This window comes from Mobula hypostoma, chromosome 30, assembly GCF_963921235.1.
Source record: "Mobula hypostoma chromosome 30, sMobHyp1.1, whole genome shotgun sequence".
NCBI classification, from domain to species: Eukaryota; Metazoa; Chordata; class Chondrichthyes; order Myliobatiformes; family Myliobatidae; genus Mobula; species Mobula hypostoma.
The window spans coordinates 7,191,604-7,206,070 of NC_086126.1; the positions used below are offsets into that span (position 1 = coordinate 7,191,604).

General features: G+C 51.1%; 1 protein-coding gene across 1 annotated transcript in view; it reads left to right on the forward strand.

The window, feature by feature from the left end:
* Positions 1–14,467, forward strand: part of LOC134339521 (E3 ubiquitin-protein ligase pellino homolog 1-like) — a 32,935-nt gene that overhangs the window by 16,699 nt on the left and 1,769 nt on the right. Inside the window, exons 2-6 of the mRNA XM_063036116.1 lie at positions 527–685; positions 7,564–7,693; positions 7,794–7,895; positions 8,006–8,203; positions 11,949–12,137. Of these exons, the coding sequence (XP_062892186.1) occupies positions 527–685; positions 7,564–7,693; positions 7,794–7,895; positions 8,006–8,203; positions 11,949–12,137 (778 nt within the window). The remainder of the gene's footprint in view (positions 1–526; positions 686–7,563; positions 7,694–7,793; positions 7,896–8,005; positions 8,204–11,948; positions 12,138–14,467) is intronic.

The following is a 14,467-nucleotide window of genomic DNA, read 5'->3' on the forward strand; positions in this document are numbered from 1 at the left end:
AATTCAGAAGGATGAGGGGGGGGGATCTCATTGAAACCTTTCGAAGTTGAAAGGCCTAGACAGAGTAGATGTGGAAAGGATGTTTCCCATGGTGGGGGAGTCTAGGACAAGAGGGCACAGCCTCAGGATAGAGGCACGTCAATTCAAAACAGAGATGGGGAGAAATTTATTTAGCCAGAGGGAGGTGGATTTGCGGAATTTGTTACCACAGGCCACTGTGGGGGTCAGGTTGGTGTATTTAAGGCAGAGATTGTTTGGTTCTTGATTGGACATGGCATCAAAAGTTACGGGGAGAAGGTTGGGGGGTGGGGTTGAGAAGGGGTGAGAAAAGGGTCAGCAATGTTTGAATGGTGGAGCAGACTTGATGGGCCAAATGGCCTAATTTTGCTCCTATGTCTGATGGTCTGATCGGTGCTGCTGGTGACCTGCAGGCTGACGCAGGGCACTGCAGGCAACAATGCTGTCTAACGCGGGACGTTGTCGGCAGTAAGACGCAGCCTCTCACCCTGTGTGTTTTCCTGGCCAGGATGGTGCTGGAGACCAGCGCTGAAGCCGTCACCGCGCAGGCCTTCGATCCGCACAACAGCTGTGTGCGCGCCTCCCAGCCTCCGCCTGCGGCCGACGGCCCGGAGCTCTCCCCGTCCAATCAGGGTGCCATCAAGTACGGAGAGGTCATCGTCCTGGGGTAAGTCTATTGTCCTGGGGTAAGACTCCCGGCTCCCTTCCCGCCCTCCTCCCGTTCCGGCGGCCGTGCGGAAACGTCCCGGGAGAGCTGCGAGTTGAGATATCGGTGATGGGGGTTGCACAGGCTGAGGGGCTGAGTGGCCTCGACCCTGTCCTGGTCTCAGCTTCAACGACAGAATTTTATTTCCAAGCCCTCTTCCGCCGTTCCCTGGCTCTCTTCCCCAATGCACGAGACCGCAGTCGATCTCTCCTTCACCTTCCCACCCATTCTTTGGTAATCTTTCACCCCCCCCTCAACAATCTATCTACCTCCACCTTCAACGTGTTTAAACTCTTGCTTCTGTCACCCTTGGAAAAAGAGGGTTCCAGAAATTCTCCACCCTCAAGAGTAGTAAGACCCTGAGGTGCAGGTGTTGGCCCTCTGACCCCGTCGTGCCCACTCCGCCATTCGATCAGCTCGTGACCGAACTGGCCGTGGACTTCTGCTCCTCCTCCCCCCACCCGTAACCCTAAATTCTCCCTGCAATGCAAAAATCTGTCCAACTGCATCTTAAATATATCGAGTGAGGTTGCCTCGCCTGCGTCCCTGCGCAGATATTTCCAGGAGAAAGCAGTTCCTCCTCATCTCCGTCCTAAATCTACTCCCCCGAATCTTGAGGCTATGTCCCCTAGTTCTAGTCTCACATACCAGTGGAAACGACTTTCCTGCCTCTATCCCGTTCAGAATTTTATATGTTTCTATCAGATCCCCTCTCATTCTTCTGAATCCCAGTGAGTGCAGTCCCAGGCAACTCAATCTCTCCTCACTTGGGGGAAATGATACCTCAGCCCTTGCACAAGCAGGTTCTCCCCTGCCGTGGCAACTCGCGTTCTCGATATTATTTATTTACTTATTTGGGTGTGTTTTTTGTGTATTTGCATGGTTTGCACTTTGGCTGTTTATCTGAATGATAGAAGAAAATAAATCTCGGGGTAGAATATGGTGGTGATAGATTCACTTTGAACTCTGACCTTTGAACCCGACGGCCATGTTTCAGTAATGGCCACTTTGTTCAGATTCGTGCCGCAAGTACATTGACCTCACTTTGAATACTGCGGCCATTCAGATGAGGAGCCCTCACCCGAAAAAAGCCCTCACCTTATAAAGAGGGGTGGCTTGGTAGCGTAATGCTTCAGGTCAGTCGCTTGGGGTTGAGTTCCCGCCCCTGACTGTGTGCAAACCTGTGGATTTCCTTTGGATGCTCTGGTTTCCAGACATCCCACCCAGCAAAAACTCATTTCAGGGAGGTAGCAACATCAATTTGCGGGAGACTCCCAGAACTTCCAGGAGAGGTGGGATGTCTGCAATAGAGTAGCTCCTGAGCAGCCGGCCAGCTAGTTTAAATAACGTTAGCTATGCTAATGAACGAATGACACCTGTTAAACTCACCTCAACACGTCTTTTACAGTCTTAACCCACCATGGGCAATAGAAAAGTCACTGTTGCAAACAGTGCAGCGAGCAACACTGTCATTATTTTTGACCCCTATTAGGCAGGGGTACACTTTAGTGTAGTCTGGGGTGATGTACGTTTTATATTTTTTTCTGGAACACTCTGCCATGGCGCGCGCTCTCTCTCTCTCATGCTCTCGCGCTCTCTCTCGCTCTCGTGGTCTCTCTCTCACGCTCGCTCTCAAAAAAAATTGGTTTCCGGGACATTGTATATAATTTGCAGGCATCAGGGAGCCACTATTAATGTGCGGGAGACTCCCGGAACTTCCGGGAGAGGTGGGATGTCTGGGTTTCCTCCCACATTCTAAAGGCATACGGGTTAGAGCTGGTGAGTTGTGGGTGTCCTGTGTTGGCGTCAGAAACGGGACAATTTGCGGGCTGCCCCCAGTACATCCTCGGACTGTGTTGGCCTTTGACCCGAACAGTGTATTTCATTCGATGTTTCATTACTCATGTGACACATGAAGCTGATTTCTCAAATTTGTTTTTGAAGTTGTGTAAGATGTTGTTGAGGCCAAATTTGGAGTATTGTGTCACCTACCCACAGGAAAGGTGTAAATAAGGTTGAAAGAGTGCAGAGAAAGTTTACAAGGATGTTGCTGGGTCTGGAGGACCTGCATTATACGGAAATATTGAATAGGTTAGGACTTTATTCCTTGAAACACGGAAGATTGAGGGAAGATTTGACAGAGGTGTACAAAATTATGAGGGGTATAGATGGGGTAAATGCAAGCAAGCTTTTTCCACTGAGGTTGGGTGAGACGACAACCAGAGGTCATGGGTTAAGGTTGAAAGGTGAAAAGTTTAAGGGGAACATGAGGGGAAACTTCTTCACTCAGAGGGTGGTGAGAGTGTGGAACGAGCTGCCAGCACGAGAGGTGCGTGCGAGCTCGATTTCAACGTTCAGGAGAACTTTGGAGAGGTACACGGATGGTTGGGGCTTGGCTATGGAGGGCAGGTTGGTGAGAGTAGTGATTTAAATGGTTCAGCATGGACTACTCCAGGCCGAAAGGCCTGTTTCTGTGCTGTACTTTTCTATGACTCTATAATCGGGTTTGGGGGGTGCCCGGGGTGATGGTTATTATGGAAATAGGGTAAGGAGACAGGACTGGTTCAGTTGGGAAATTGATTATCGATCACGCACGGGCTCGGGTTGGCAGGTTGTGGGCGTGCTACGTTGGCTCCAGGAGCGCAGCCCCCCGGCGCATCCTTGGAAACGAGGCGATTCACTGTATGAACACATGGGTGCACAGTGAAGCTTACCTTTCAACTCTTACGTTGTCCACAGAAACATGTGAAACAGTTTAGAGGCCGACCCTTTGGCCCGACTCAAACATGCTGACCACGGTGTCCAACCAGTCAAGTCCCATTTGCCCAGGTTTGGCTGGTATCCCTCTCTATAATAACCTTAAGGAACTGTGCGGGGTCAGTTCGGGTATAACATCTGAGTGAGGTTTGTTGAGAACATAGAACATAGAATAGTACAGCACAGTACAGGCCCTTCGGCCCACAATGTTGTGCCGACCCTCAAACCCTGCCTCCCATATAACCCCCCCACCTTAAATTCCTCCGTATACCTGTCGAGTAGTCTCTTAAACTTCACTAGTGTATCTGCCTCCACCACTGACTCAGGCAGTGCATTCCACGCACCAACCACTCTCTGAGTAAAAAACCTTCCTCTAATAATCCCCCTTGAACTTCCCACCCCTTACCTTAAAGCCATGTCTTCTTGTATTGAGCAGTGGTGCCCTGGGGAAGAGGCACTGGCTGTCCACTCTATCTATTCCTCTTAATATCCTGTATACCTCTATCATGTCTCCTCTCATCCTCCTTCTGTCCAAAGAGTAAGGTCCTAGCTCCCTTAATCTCTGATCATAATCCATACTCTCTAAACCAGGCAGCATCCTGGTAAATCTCCTCTGTACCCTTTCCAATGCTTCCACATCCTTCCTATAGTGAGGCGACCAGAACTGGACACAGTATTCCAAGTGTGGCCTAACCAGAGTTTTATAGAGCTGCATCATTACCCCGTGACTCTTAAACTCTATCCCTCGACTTATGAAAGCTAACACCCCATAAACTTTCTTAACTACCCTATTGACCTGTGAGGCAACTTTCAGGGATCTGTGGACACGTACCCCCAGATCCCTCTGCTCCTCCACACTACCAAGTATCCCGCCATTTACTTTGTACTCTGCCTTGGAGTTTGTCCTTCCAAAGCGTACCACCTCACACTTCTCCGGGTTGAACTCCATCTGCCACTTCTCAGCCCACTTCTGCATCCTATCGATGTCTCATCGATGTCAGAAGCTGGATAGCTACAGGAAAGAAGCTTCCAGAGATGACGTGTGGCCCTGGTAGTGTTGGACTTGTGTTGTCTCCCCGAGGGAATTTGGTGCCAGTAATTTTTCCACTCCCTCCCTTTGCTCTGGCAATGAGCAGCTCTTTTAATGTCCCGTTTGTCGCAAAGAAAAGAGCTGGAGAAAGTACCACCTCACGTTTGCCCTATCTTGAAAGGAATGGATAGGGTGGATGAGGAGAGGATGTTTCCGATGGTGGGGTCTCCAAGAACTGGAGGGCACAACCTGAAAAAACTGATGGGCGACCCTTTAGAACAGAAGTAAGGAGGATTTTTTTAGCCAGAGAGTAGTAAATCTGTGGAATGCTCTGCCACAGACTGCGGCGGAGGCCAAGTCCGTGCGTGTATTTAGGGCGGAAATTGATCGTTTCCTGATTGGTCAGGGCATCAAAGGATATGGCAGGTGGATGGGATTGAGCGGGGTCCAAGATCAGCCGCGATGGAGTGTGGTAGAGCAGACTCGATGGGCTGAATTCCCTGTGCCTCGTGTAACTGAAGTATAAGCTGCCTACTTTTGTGTTCAGTACCCCCAGCGCGCTCGTTCCGTAAGCTGTCATAATTAAAAGTTAGTGGTGCTTGTCTCGCGTGTATTGGAACACACCACGCAATGCGTCGTTTGCGTCAACAACCAGCACGGTCTGAGGATGTGGCCGGGGGCAGCCCGCAAGTGTCGCCACATGTCCAGCGCCAGCGTGGCACGTCCACAACTCCCTAACCCTAACGCATCCATCTTGGGACTGTGGGAGGAAACCAGAGCACCCAGGGGAAACTCCCATTGTCACGGGGAGAACGTACAGACTCCTTACAGCGGCGGGATTGGAACCCAGGTCACTCGGCTGTAACTGTCAACAAATGCCACCGGGGAGACACATAGCTGGTAGTATAAAAGTCTTTATTTGGCACACACGCACGCTGACATTCTGGAGAGAGGCTCTGTAACCCAAAATGTGCTACAGATCAAAGGTAACAGCAGGGACACTTTCTCTAGTTACAATGCTTCCTTTGAGTTACATATAATTTTCAAACACCTAGATCTTCACACCAACACCCCAGACACCCTAAATGAGTGTTAATCTCTAAATTGCATTCATGGATATGCAAACATCTCAGGTCAATAGGGTGTTTATTGCATTCATGCATATGCTGACGTTTCAGGTCAATGGGGTGTTTATTGTATTCATGCATATGCAGACATTTCAGGTCAATGGGTTGTTTATTGCATTCATGCATATGCAGACATCTCAGGTCAATTGGGGTGCTTGTGGAATTCATGTATATGGAGACATCTCGGGTAACTGGATGTTTCCTGGTTTGCCATCGACCCTAGTCTGCAGCTCCAGGAAGACCGTTGTTCAGAATTACATTTTAAATTCAATCTACAATCCACATTCAGATCTGAAGACTGGTTGCTGTTAAAATTAACATTTGCTATATACCCTAACTCCAGAGGACGCCCTGGCAAGTGTTTTGCTAGCTGCTTACGCTACCGTGCCGCCCTGGATATTTCACATTTCACCTTTCACCCTAAACCTATGACCTCCAGTTCTAGTCTCACCCAGCCTGGGAGAGTTAAGGCCTTGTGTGTATGTATTTTTAAAGATGAGCTTCATTTGTCACAGGTATATTGAAACATACTGTATAGTGATCTCGCTGGCTGGTGGCGTAGTGGCATCAGTGCTGCACTTTGGGGCAGTGTTGTGATGGAAATGAGACAGATTCTTTGGGTCTCAAAGGCAAGGATTCTGGACACACAGTTTTAACAATTAAGAGTTTATTTACAAGGGGAGAAGAGCTTGGGGACAACACAAGCGGCTACAATATTCGCACAACCACACTTAGAATAGACGAGTGTGGGAAAAGTCGGGTCGGCGGTCCAATGCACGGGAAAACGGTATGGGGACAGAGTACAGGTACGTATACAAGCAAGGGAAAAGTAACTACGATACCTGCCACCCCTTGACTATGGGCAGGCACGGTTCTCTGCTACAGGGACAACAATAAACGCTCCCAAACCCCTATTCAATGCATAGCTCACCACGTGTCTCCAGCGCTGTTCTGCTGTCTTGAGCCTAGAGTGAAGCACGGTGGTCCCTCGAGGATGGCAAAAAAGAGAGTGAGCCAAGCACATGTAGCACCCTTTATAGGTCAGGGGGCTGGAGGGTCCAGCCCAGGTGATTCACCGGGGGGGGCGGGGGGCAATGGCTTGGTGCTAGACGGGTTAATCCAGTTAAGGTGGCCAGTGGTTAAGTGTGCATTGATTAGTTGGGAGGAGTGAAATGTTGACTGGCATGTGGTGTGCCTTCCGAGCAGGTAGAGGGCAGTGCTGAGCCGTGACAGGCATGGTTCTCTGGATACAGGCGGAAGGTCCCGAGTTCGAATCCAGCCGGCTCCTGTGCACGCGTTCCATCCGTGCTGGGTTGAGTGTTGAGCTCATAACTCAGCCTCGTAAAAAAAGAAATTCCCTGCTCCGGAAACACCAACAGCAAAAAGTTCGATGGCCTTGTGCTCTCTCGTGAGCCTAAAGGCAATTTCTCTTCTTTTGGTATAGTGATCTGCGTCGTTTTTGCGTCAACGACCAACACGGACCGCGCCACATAGCACGCCCACAACTCAGCAGCCATAATCCGTACGTCTTTGGACTGTGGGAGGAAACCGGAGCATCAGAGGGAAACCCGCGTGGTCACGAGGAGAACGTACAAACTCCTTGCAGGCGGCGGTCATTCGCTAGCGCTGTAAAGTGTCACGCAAACTGCTGCGCTACCATGCCGCCTTGGTCGTACCTGCAGTAACTGCGATTAAACACTGCAACGGCTCATTACACGCTGTGACCACGGGGGTTGGACACCTAGATCTCCCCGTGTCCCTGAGTTCTGCCGCCTCCCCCCCCACCCCCCACACACACACCCCCCACCCCCCGGGGCTCAGGTAAACTGGCTCGGGATTCTTGTCCCTCTGCGCGGAAACCCAGCGGGCTGTCGTGCGATTGAGCAGAGTTGACACCGGCTCCCGTTCTCTCACTCACCCCGCAGGTACAACGGGTCGCTGGGGAGCGGCGACAGAGGGCGGCGACGTAGCCGGCTGGCGCTGTACAAGAGACCGAACGCGAATGGCGTCAAGCCCGATATAGTTCATATCACATCGACGCCCCTGGCTTCCAAGGTACCCGCGCTGTTTAAGGATTCGGGAACGATTAACTTTACTTGCTGTGTACGTTTTCAAGATCTTCCCACGCAAGCTAACCCTGGGCTTCGGTTTGCAGGCGCTGACCAACGCGGGGCAGCACAGCGTGTCGTACACCCTCTCCCGGAGCCAGTCCATCATCGTGGAGTACAGTCACGACAGCAACACCGACATGTTCCAGGTGACGGGGACCGGGGACCGGGGAGGGCGGTGGTGGTGGTGGTTAGAATTGGGCACGGGAGCCGCCGCACGGTAACCCAGCTGACCGCCGGCGCCCGCTCTCACTCGCAGATCGGCCGCTCCACGGAGACGCTGATCGACTTCGTGGTCACGGACACGGCCCCGGGCTCCCAGGGCGGCGGTGAGGCGCCGACTCTCCAGAGCACCATCTCCCGGTTCGCCTGCCGCATCACCTGCGACCGCAACCCGCCCTACACCGCGCGCGTCTACGCGGCTGGCTTTGACTCCTCCAACAACATCTTCCTCGGGGTGAGTGATGAACGATTGGATTAAAAGCTGGCTTTGCTTGTCACGTGTATATCGAAACGTACGGTGAAACGCGCCGTTTTGCTCTGACGATTGACGCCGTTGGCGGACATGCTGGGGGGTGGGGGCAAGCGTAGCCAGGTTTCTGGTGCCAACATAACCCTAATGTGTAGGTATTTGGACTGTGGGAGGAAACCCGCACAGTCACGGTCACGGGGAGAACGTGCAGGCACTCGCAGACGGTGGTGGGAATCAAACCCCCGATCGCTGGTCTGTAATGACGTTACAGGCTGCCAATCCTCGCTGATTTGATGTGACACAAACGGTGCACCGTTGACAAATTAAGCCAATCTATTATCTGGAACGCACTGCAGAATTAGCTAAAATCACTCCATTCAAGAGGTATTTGCATAGGCAAAGGCTAGAAGCATACGGGGCTGATAGGACTTGACTCGATGGGCTGAAGGGCCTGTTTCTGTGCTGTATAATATAGTACCTAATAAGCCGGCCACTTAATGTATGTTAAGTCATTGTCATTTAACTGGATACATGTATACTGTCAAACGAGACAGTTTCTCAGGATCAGGGTGTAAAGCACTGTAGTACACAATAACTTAGAAAAGTAAGGATAAATTCTACAAATGAATCATGCATGAATAAACAAGAATACATAAATTAAATATTGTCAGGTACAGGACAGATTAACCAGTGACACTTCGAATTCGATGCAGCAGGGAGTTCAGAAGCCTGACGGCCTGAGGGAAGAAACTGTTTCCCATCCTGACCGTTCTTGTCTTTACGCATCGGAGTCTCCTGCCTGATGGTAGAAAGTCAAAGAGGATGTTGGATGGATGGGTGGGATCCTTGATAATACTAAGGGCCCTGCGTACGCAGCGCTCCTGATAAATGTCCCCGATGGACGGTAGGGAGACCCCTATGATCGTCTCGGCTGTTCTCACAGTCCTTTGTAGGGACTTCCGGTCCGACGCTCGCCTGTCCCCGTACCAGATGGAGATGCAACTTGTCAGGACGCTGTCAGTGGTGCTCCTGTAAAATTTAGTTCAGCTCGGGGCATGGGGAAGCCTCTCTTTCCTCGATCTCCTTGGGAAGTGGAGGTGCTGGTGTGCCCATTTATTCAGGCTGGTGACATTAAGGGATCGGGAGAGGCCATTGGTGACTTTCCGCTTCTGTGGCCCGTCCGCTTCACGGTTTGACGCGTTGTGCGTTCAGAGATGCTCTGCTGCACACCACTGTTGTAACGGGTGGTTATTTGAGTTACTGTCACCTTCCTGTCAGCTTGAACCAGTCTGGCCATTCTCCTCTGACCTCTCTCATTAACAAGCGTTTTCGTCCACAGAACTGTCGCTCTCTGGATGTTTTTAAGTTTCTCGCACCGTTCTCCGTAAACTCTAGAGACTGTTGTGTGTGAAAATTCCAGGAGATCAGCAGTCCCTGAGATACTCTGACCACCCCATCTGGCGCCAACCAATCACTCCACAGTCAAAGTCACTAAGATCACGTTTGTTCCCCATTCCGATGCTCGGTCTGACCAACAGCTGAACCTCTTGACCGTGCCTGCGTGCTTTTTATGCATTGAGTTCCCGCCACGTAATTGGCTGATTTGATATTTGCGTTAATGAGCGGGTGTACCGAGTAAAGTGGCCGCCGGGTGCACATGCAGGCCAAATGGGATTGGTGCAAGTGGGCAAAAAGGGCAGGCACGGAAATGATGGGCCGAAGGGGCTGGATTTTTGCTGTCCAGTGGTGACAGACAGGTAACCTGCGGTGGACTGAGAGTTTCGATCAGTTCGGATGGGATCTTATTAAGGGTCTGAGGGTCCGAGAGTCCTTGTCCCGGCTGTTCAGTCTGATGGGACGGTTGTACGGCCCCTCACAGGCCCCGAGATCAGCTGTGGCTCAGGCGTTATCGCTGAAGAGAGGATGGTACGTGCGGGGAGGTTGGGGCACAGCAGGATCCCACAGATAGTTGTAAGATTGGGGAGGGAGTGCCCTTCAACAACCTTGTGGGATCTTTTGTGTTGGACTGGGGGGGGTGGGCAAGTTGACCTTGTGCCCAATTTGACTGTGGCACCAACAGGGCACGGTTCATCCCACGAAGCCGTAGGATGCAGGAGCAGAATCAGGCCATTCAGCCCATCATGTCTTCAGGGATTTACTGATTTACTTTATACTTTATTGTCGCCAAACAATTGATACTAGAACGTACAATCATCACAGCGATATTTGATTCTGTGCTTCCCACTCCCTGGATTACAAATTGATAGTAAATTTTAAAAATTTAAATTATAAATCATAAATAGAAAAATGGAAAGTAAGGTAGTGCAAAAAAACCGAGAGGCAGGTCCGGATATTTGGAGGGTACGGCCCAGATCCGGGTCAGGATTCGTTCAGCAGTCTTATCACAGTTGGAAAGAAGCTGTTCCCAAATCTGGCCGTACGAGTCTTATTATCCCTCTCAAACCCTGTCTTCCTCCCTTTTCCCCCCTCCCAACCTTGACACCCTTACGAATTAAGAACCTATCAACCTCCGCTTTAAATATATCCAATGACTGGCCTCCAAAGCCGCATGTGGCAATGAATTCCACAGATTCACCACCCTCTGGCTAAAGATATTCCTCCTCATCTCCGTTCGAAAGAGACGTCCTTCTATTCTGAGGTTCTGCCCTCTGGTCGTAGACTCCCCCCCCACGATAGGAAACATCCTCTCCACATCCACTCTGTCTGTGTCCTCTGGTCCTAGACTCCCCCACTATAGGAAACATCCTCTCCACATCCACTCTATCTGTGCCCTCTGGTCCTAGACTCCCCCACTACAGGAAACATCCTCTCCACATCCACTCTATCTGTGTCCTCTGGTCCTAGACTCCCCCACTATAGGAAACATCCTCTCCACATCCACTCTATCTGTGTCCTCTGGTCCTAGACTCCCCCACTATAGGAAACATCCTCTCCACATCCACTCTATCAGGGCCTTTCAATATTCGGTAATTTCTTCCCTTCGGCACCGCCCATTGTCTGGATATCATGCTCTGGTGCCGGGGACCTATTTGAACCCACGGGCTCCTGATGGGGGGGGGGAGTGCGGGAATTGTTGGGAACGCAACCCCCCCGTGGGAATGAAGTAGAGAGGGAAGACCGAGAAAGGATGTGCTGGCATTGGAGATGATCCAGAGGAGGTTTAGCCGGATGATTCTGGGATTGAAAGGTTAACATACGAGGAGTATTTGGCCCTGTACTTACTGTCATTTGAAAGAATTGGGTGGGGCAATCTCGTTGAAACCAACCAGATATTGAAAGGCCCAGATGGAGTGGAGCTGGAGAAGATGTTTCTCATAGTGGGAGAGTCTAGGACCAGAGGTTCAGCCTCCGAATAGAAAGAAGACCATTCAGAACAGGTGAGGAGGAATTTCTATAGCCAGGGGGTGGTGAATTTGTGGAATTTATTGCTGCAGATGGCTGTGGAGGCCAAGTCATTGGGTATAGTCAAAGTGGAGGTTGATAGGTTCTTGATTAGTCAGGGAGAAGGCAGGAGAATGGGGGTTGAGATGGGTAATAAATCAAGGATGGGACGACAGAACAGACCCGATGGGCTGAATGGCCTACTTTGCCTTACGGAGTGCCCTGAGAAGGTCGTCAGGCAGCACCGCCCCCCCCCCACCCCCACCTCCGGTTTGGACTTGTCCCGTGCTCTGACCCACCCCGCTCTCCCCCCCCCGCCCGCCGACAGGAAAGGGCGGCCAAGTGGCGAACCAGCGACGGGCTGATGGACGGCCTCACCACCAACGGCGTCCTGGTCATGCACCCGGTGCACGGCTTCTGCGAGGACTCCGCGCCCGGCGCCTGGCGGGAGATCTCCGTCTGCGGGAAGGTGTACGCCCTGCGGGAGACAAGGTCGGCGCAGCAGAGGGGCAAGCTGGTGGGTGACCTCTCTCCCTTCTGGTGTGTGGTGGCGGTGGGGTGGAGGGTGGTGATGGGGCGGACGCAGCGGGGAGGGGGGGGAGTGAGGAGAACGGGGGGTGGAGGAGGGTGAAGGGGGGTTCGATCGGGCAGAGCGGAATGAAGGGGGCAACAGGGCAGAGGACAGCAAAGGGGTGGAGGGGAACGAGGAGGGGGGCGACTGGAGGGGCTGTCAACAGGGCAGAGGGGTGAGCAAGGGGGGGGTGGGGTGCAAACATCCCGTTCAAAACTCTCGTGCAGCCCCTCGAACTCCACAAACACATGGAGAGTGCAGGGAAGGTTCACCAGGCTGCTGCCAGGATTAGAGAGCTTTGTCTTTTTAAGAGAACAGGTTGAGCCTTTCTCTTTGGAGAGGATAATTTGTTAGAGAGATCACAGATAGTTGCAGGAAACAAGGTTGTGACTTTCCACAGGTTGACTGGGGCCTCCCGTACTGTAAAAGGGCTGGAGGGGGATAGAGTTTGCCAAATGTGTTCTGGGATATTTGCTCAATGTCCCAACCGAGGCAGACGCTGGATCTGCTGTTCGAGGAAGAGACGGAAATCTGTGTAGGGGAGCATTCTGCTTCTAGTGATCACAGTGCCATTAGATTCAAGCTAATTAAGGAAAAGGATGGGTCTGGTCCTCGGGATGAGACTAAATTTGGAGAAATTTGATGGTTTCAGCTGGCAAGTGTCGGTTGGGACAGGCTGTTTTCTGGCAAAGGTGTGCTGGGCAAGTTGGAGACCTTCGGAAGTTTTATTTTGAGCTTGTGTGTTTCTGTCAGGATAAAAGGCAAGGGGGACGACAGAGATTGATAGGTATCTGAGTAGCCAGGGCATCAAAGGTTACGGTTAGAAACATAGAAAATAGGTGCAGGAGTAGGCCATTCGGCCCTTCGAGTCTGCACCGCCATTTATTATGATCATGGCTGATCATCCAACTCAGAACCCCGCCCCAGTCTTCCCTCCATACCCCCTGACCCCTGTAGCCACAAGGGCCATATCTAACTCCATCTTAAACATAGCCAATGAACAGTTTCCTGTGGCAGAGAATTCCACAGATTCACCACTCTCTGTGAAGAAGTTTTTCCTATTCTCGGTCCTAAAAGGCTTCCCCTCTATCCTCAAACTGTGACCCCTCGTTCTGGACTTCCCCAACATCGGGAACAATCTTCCTGCATCTAGCCTGTCCAATCCCTTTAGGATCTTATACGTTTCAATCAGATCCCCCCTCAATCTTCTAAATTCCAACGAGTACAAGCCCAGTTCATCCAGTCTTTCTTCATATGAAAGTCCTGCCATCCCAGGAATCAATCTGGTGAACCTTCTTTGTACTCCCTCTATGGCAAAGATGTCTTTCCTCAGATTAGGGGACCAAAACTGCACACAATACTCCAGGTGTGGTCTCACCAAGGCCTTGTACAACTGCAGTAGTACCTCCCTGCTCCTGTACTCGAATCCTCTCGCTATAAATGCCAGCATACCATTCGCCTTTTTCACCGCCTGCTGTACCTGCATGCCCACTTTCAATGACTGGTGTATAATGACACCCAGGTCTCGTTGCACCTCTCCTTTTCCTAATCGGCCACCATTCAGATAATAATCTGTTTTCCTATTTTTGCCACCAAAGTGGATAACTTCACAAGGTGGGGGAGTGGGACTAAATGGGAGAATGAATCAGCTCATGATAAAATGGCGGAGCAGACTCGATGGGCCGAATGGCCGACTTCTGCTCCTTTGTCTTACGGTTTAGATAAACTTAGTTTTTTGAGAGCTATTGAGGCCTTGGTTAAGGAGGAGAAGATGCATAGCAGGTAGGGAGAAATGAAGTACTCGAGGTGTATTAAGAAATGCAAGGGAACGCTTGCGAGGGAAATCAGGAGGGCTGAAAGAAGGCAAGAGATTTCTCCATGAAGGAGAATCGCAAGGGCTTCTACAGATTTATTAGGAACAAAAGATTTGCAAGAGAATTTGGTCCTCTTGGTCATCAATGCATGGACTGAGAGTTGGGAGATCTCAGATGGATTTAGTTTGTATTTTCTCGAGAGACGGACACAGAGTTGACAGAACTGAGGCCTGAACAGGTGTCCCCTTCGACTTTGAGGAGGCCAGTGTAGAAATTACAGAGGTCCCAGCAAAGGAGGAATTTAAAGCACCCTGAGCCACGGATGAGGTGCCGGAGGACAGTTAGAGAACGAGCCAGGCTGGTGAGCCTGACGTCAGTAGTGGGAGAGTTATTGGAAGGAATTCCAAGGGAGTGGAATATATGAGTATTTGGAAAGACGGGACTGATAAGGAAATAGTGAGC